At 39.7% G+C, this 5,917-nt stretch overlaps 2 protein-coding genes across 2 annotated transcripts in view; both read left to right on the forward strand.

Annotated features, from left to right (window-relative positions):
* LOC109388305 (gamma-crystallin D) lies at positions 1-1,569 on the forward strand (the record flags this gene model as incomplete). The annotated part of the gene is made up of 2 exons (XM_019652910.1): positions 1-81; positions 1,272-1,569. Coding segments are annotated over 2 exons (354 nt in total), but the record flags the coding sequence as incomplete, so codon positions are not given.
* Positions 1,570-2,363: 794 nt separating this feature from the next.
* Positions 2,364-5,917, forward strand: part of LOC109388306 (gamma-crystallin C) — a 9,856-nt gene continuing 6,302 nt past the window's right edge. Inside the window, exons 1-2 of the mRNA XM_019652911.1 lie at positions 2,364-2,453; positions 3,069-3,311. Of these exons, the coding sequence (XP_019508456.1) occupies positions 2,364-2,453; positions 3,069-3,311 (333 nt within the window). The remainder of the gene's footprint in view (positions 2,454-3,068; positions 3,312-5,917) is intronic.

The raw sequence follows: 5,917 nt of genomic DNA on the forward strand, positions 1-5,917 counted from the left end.
CTGCGGCGCGGCGACTACCCCGACCACCAGCAGTGGATGGGCCTCAGCGAGTCGGTCCGCTCCTGCCGCCTCATCCCCCACGTGAGTCCAGTTCCATATCAGGAGTGGGCCCTATGGACACAAAGGATAGATAGTTTCAAGACAAAGGTTCAACATTTAAAGTAGTGATCACAGAATAATTGAGAGTTTGGACAAAAGATAAACTATGGTAGATTAGTTCAATATAGCTGGCCCTGAACAAAAGCCAAGTTTACCCAGATACCAGTTAATCAACAAATATTTATTGAGCAAGTATGTGTTGGCTGTCCCGGGGCGTGGATAAGATAGAGGTCCTGTGCTGGCATCATTTTCAATGACGTTGTTGAAAAACTACCAATATCTAAAAAAAGGATAATTAAGTACTAGAATATATATATATATAGATAGATAGATAGATAGATAGATAGATAGATAGATATAGACACATAGGTAGTTATTGAACATACAGGAATTGAAAAGGAAACTCTTACAAGGTTAATTTTTTTGAGACTCTTCTCCTTTTTTGCTCCCCACCTGCATATTTTAGTTTTCCCCAACCTATACAAATAAAAGTACTTTCTCTCAATGGTAATCAACACAGAGAGATTTTACACATGTGCCACATATATTTTATTAATGTATTTTAAAACATTATGATTTTTGAAAAATTAGTCCTTGGGGTTACTGATTTTCTTGCCCCGCATTTTCCCTTATCCTATTCATAAATTATTAAATGAAAATCAATTCTTGTCTGAGAGACTTAAGATGTTTAACTTTGCTTTCAAAAGAAATATCCAAGCCCTTGGTGATCTTTCCAAGATTTATTTTAAACTCAATGCAGGGTCAATCATTTCACAAACTGACTTACTCTTCAGACACACATGCTTGAAAAACTAAAAATTTTTCTTCAAAATGGCCCAAATAGCAATAAGCTGTTAAAGGTTTGGGTTTCTCTGTGGTATGGTGTATTGGTTAGTTTAGCTAGCATGGTTAATAGGTTGTCCTTGGAAATATTTGAGTATTTTAAAGAGTGAGCTTGCCTTCTTAATTCTTTCAGTCACACTTTGTGATCCTGAAAAGGTACTGAATTTCCACCTTTGAAAATGGGGAGTATATAAATATTCAGAATTATGTAATTTTCACCATATATTTCAAAATGGCTTGAGCAGGTCTCCACAAAACTGAACTGCAGGAATGTGTTGGAATCTTTTCATGGTTTGCTTTCCTCCTCTTTCCATCTCTGGATGAGCTAGACTGGCTCCCACCGGATCAGACTCTACGAGAGGGAAGATTACAGAGGCCAGATGGTGGAGTTCACTGAGGACTGCTCCTCGCTTCAGGACCGCTTCCACTCCAATGAAATTTACTCCCTCAATGTGCTAGAGGGCTCTTGGGTCCTCTATGAGATGCCTAACTACAGAGGGCAGCAGTACCTGCTGAGGCCTGGAGACTACAGGCGCTACCACGACTGGGGGGCCACGAGTGCCAGAGTGGGCTCTTTGAGGAGAGTCATGGATTTCTACTGAAATAAGTTCTTCATCATTTCTCAATCTGGAAACTAATAAAATATTTTCTGTGTGTTTCTGGCACTGATTTGCTTGTGTTTTTCCTTTTATTCTACTTGTATTTTTTTATTTACACACACACACACAATGCAAGTGGAAACCAAGATGACTGATCCATAGGTAACAAAGACAATTTCCACAATAGAAATGTGTCTTCATATTAAGCAGAGCTTTAGAGTTTGCAAAACACTTTCACAATACATTATCTCATTTGATTCTCTGGCCTTTAAACAAGTTGCTGCTTTAAACCAGATTATTAGAAATCTATTCAGACTTCAGTTTTTCTCTGAGGAGTGAGGATCTGAAAAAGCTGAGGTTCAGAGATAGTGTGACCCATTTTTTAAATCAGGGATTCTGAAGCTGGGTATCATAATGGATTTCAGAAGATGCCAGAGTCCCCTAAATTATATGCAAAGTCAACTTCACAGATCTCTGGCAGACTCCCTTGACGCTGAGGAGGTCACATGAAACTCTCCGGATATGGAAACATAAGTGGAGCAATGCTGATGGGGAGGAAGAAGAGATGGCTGTGGAAAAGCTTTGGCTTTTCTGATGAAAGGCGTAGCTGCCCCTGGGGCCACAATTCCCTCATATCACACATTTTATACCCAAGGGGTGACAAGTATGAAGGAAATGCCACAATTTCAGAAACGCTGGCCTTGATGTGCTCAAGCCCCTGAACCAATGTCTATTCAGGCTCTTCAAATAAACAGAAGCAATGTGATATGTAGATATAGATGATATAGATACAGATATAGATACAGATATATAGATATGGATATGAGGTTATTTATTATAGGAACTGGCTTATGTGATTATGGAGGCCAAAAATCCCATGACCTACAAGCTGGAGAAACAGGAAAGCTGATGGTATAATTTAGTGAATCCAAAGGCCCAAGAAGAAGTAACTTTATGTCTGAAGGCAGAAGATGGAGGTTTCAGCTCAAGCAGAGAGAACAAATTCTTCCTTCCTCCACATTTTTGTTCTATTCAGGCCCTCAATAGATTGTATGATGCATCGGTGAGTACCATCTTCTTTACTCAGTCGAAGGGTTCAAATGCTAATCTCTCCAGGAAAAATCCTCACAGACACACCCAGAAATAAGGTTTTACCTACTCTCTGGGCATCCCCATTCCAGTCAAGTTGGCACATAGAATTAACGAGACACAATGCCAGCAGTCTTTCACCTTCACGTTTCTTATAATGAGAGTAAAATAAACCACATGTGTTTTTGCCCTTGTAATTCAGTGTTCTGTTATTTGTAGTTCAAAACACATTTCTAACTGATACACAGCATATGTAAATTTTTCTGAAGTGACTGCTTAGAACTTTATTCAGAGTCTAAAAATTCCAAATACAAAATGGGAAGAAGGAGGAGGAAGAGAACGAGGAAGAGGAAGGAGAAGAAGAAGAAAAGAGAGAGGAAGGGAGGGAGANTTCACCTGAGGCAAATAGGTTCATGCTCCCACATTTTCCATTTGCAGATCACCTTCTACGAGGACCGGGGCTTCCAGGGCCGTTGCTACGAGAGCTGCAGCGACTGCCCCAACCTGCAGCCCTACTTCAGCCGCTGCAACTCCATCCGCGTGGACAGCGGCTGCTGGATGCTTTATGAGCAGCCCAACTACCAGGGCCGCCAGTACCTCCTGCGGCGGGGCGACTACCCCGACTACCAGCAATGGATGGGGCTCAGCGACTCCGTCCGCTCCTGCCGCCTCATTCCTCAAGTGAGTGTGGCTCCTCTGTCTTTGTCTTCAGTCTCTTTGGAGATGAAAGCCATTAAAAACTATCATTCTTCGACCAAATTGTTCCAATTAGGGAGTAGAAAGTAGAAGTGAGACTAGCGCATGCGGTCCATTTTAGAAGGGTGGCTCAGATGGGAAGCCACTCTTCATGAAATGTTTCTTTTTTTTTTAAATCATATGTTCCCAGACTTTATATTTTAAATGTAATAAAAATTAAAAGACCAAAGACTAAGAAAAAGCAGAGCATAGAGACTGAAATTACCATCTGTTCAAGATATAATTTCTTAAAGTGGTGATTTCAAGCCGTATCAACTCAGAAATCCAATATAACAAAATTTAGAAATACAATCTGGGTCTGTTTAATTGATAAAAAATACTTCTGCTTGCTTTGGCTTATTTTTCTATTTATTTTCCTGGAGAAGATGGACCCTGTCTTCTGGTTTCTATTCTAATTTCTATTCTAATGATCAGTACCTATCAGCTCACTTAGAGGTATAAATTAGTGGAAAGGCCAAATCCAAAACTTTAGTTTGAGATTCAGTGTTTTCTGAGAGTAATTGTAGGGTTCTTAGAAGAATAAAGTGTAGGAGGCAGGGAATATAGTATCATCCAAACAGAGCTTCATGAAGATGATTCTTGCAGCTGAGGGAAATGAGTAAATTGAGGGTTGGAGGCCAGAAAGGAAGCTGAACAGTCAAATAGGTTGAAATCTGAACTGTAACTGAGGTTATGATAACAAAGGTAAGAAAAATGTGTCATCTTAATTTTTTCCAAGAACTTCATACTCCTGTGTTCCATAGTGTACATGAACACGAATACTACATCAGTTTTATGGAAAATAGCTAAATGTTGATTCTTTTTTAACAAGAGTAATATATAAAATGAGACTGGGCTTTCCCAATGACTCTCATTTTCCACTTTTGAAAAGGGCTTTCCCTAATAACAGGCACTAAAGTAACCCATTTTATTTTAGGCAAACCTTACTTCCCAAGCATAGACACTGGTGGGTAGCAGTTGAAAGGCTGCTGAGCTCTGTTTCTTGTTTAACCCATAAATCATTAGACTCACTACAGTGGGTGATAGGGGGCCAGGAAGGCTCTTTAACTCTGCAACATGGCTGTTCTGCAAGCAAACTTGGACTCTGAGAACTTCTGGGCAGGTGTGGCCAGGGAGGTGCGGGAGTAGAGCTTGAATTTCTCTCTGTGTTCATTTACTCTTTTTTTTTCCTGTCTGCCACCTCAGCACTCTGGCACTTACAGGATGAGGATCTATGAGAGAGAGGACTTCAGAGGACAGATGTCAGAGATCACTGATGATTGTCTGTCCCTTCAGGATCGCTTCCACCTCAATGAAATCCACTCCCTCAATGTGCTGGAGGGCTGCTGGGTTCTTTATGAGATGCCCAGCTATAGGGGAAGGCAGTACCTCCTGAGACCAGGGGAGTACAGAAGATATCTGGACTGGGGCGCTATGAATGCCAAAGTGGGTTCTTTTAGACGTGTCATGGATTTTTGCTGAAGTATTCCCATTCCCTACTTGTCTCCTTTAGAATCTAATAAAATATTTTAGCTTCTGTTTCTGGCACTACTAAGAGTCCTGCTTTTCTTTCAATGTACTAAGCGTTCATATGTAATAATGGCACTTGGCCAAAATCATGACATATGTTTTCAAGATGCGGAAACGTTTTATAAGTGGGATAAAGTAGAGGATGTTATTGCCAGCATCCTTTTAAAGATTAAACCATGTAAGCTCAAAGAAAAGTTTCAATTCAATTGGGCTAAAGCCATTTGTGGTTGGTCTTACAAGGATATTTTTGCAGCTACCATGATGAATTAGTTCTTATTGAGACACCTCAAGTTGTCTTTTGAGGTTATCCCCATCATCTTCCTAATGAAGTCCAAGTCTTAGCTGATGAGGAAAGTCGTTTTCAGCATCTAGACTCTGCCTTTATTAGCTCTATAAACAAACTGGCCCAGCACACCTATTGCACTCCTATCCATTGCCAGTGTTCCTTTCCTCCTAATTCCATTTCAATACCCCATTCCTCCATGAAATTTCCAGTCCAAATATAATTCATTGTCAGCTTATAGAAGAACTGTACTTTGTAAAAGAATTTCAGGATTTTTACCAATATCGCATGCCCTCAGCCTCACCATTTTAATAGGAAATTGAGAATTATGACTATACCCAAAAAATAATACTAAATGGAAAATAAGGAATTGAAATTTTCTGGAGAAGTTTGATTGTATATTTGTTTCCTTTATTTTTAAAGAATGGATTAAAGTCACTAATAAAAAATGTACAATATAATAAATAAATTAAAAATTAATGACTGACGAAATTGGGTCAGAGGATAAACAAAAGTAAGAGAGAAATGGAGCCAGGAGTGAAGTACAAGCCCAGCTTTCGTTCTGTAAGGTGTTTTGTGGGCTGTAGATAGAACCAGATTTGGATCCAGCAGCCAAGGCAGAGAGAGAAACAAGATCAGTTCCACAGCTCATAGCATCTATAAGACAAATGAAAGAATTATTCAAGACAAACTTAAGCGTTCCCAGTACTGAAACCTAAAAGAAAGTTTTCTTGTGGGT

The sequence above is a fragment of the Hipposideros armiger genome, unplaced genomic scaffold, assembly GCF_001890085.2.
Source record: "Hipposideros armiger isolate ML-2016 unplaced genomic scaffold, ASM189008v1 scaffold_190, whole genome shotgun sequence".
Taxonomy (NCBI): domain Eukaryota; kingdom Metazoa; phylum Chordata; class Mammalia; order Chiroptera; family Hipposideridae; genus Hipposideros; species Hipposideros armiger.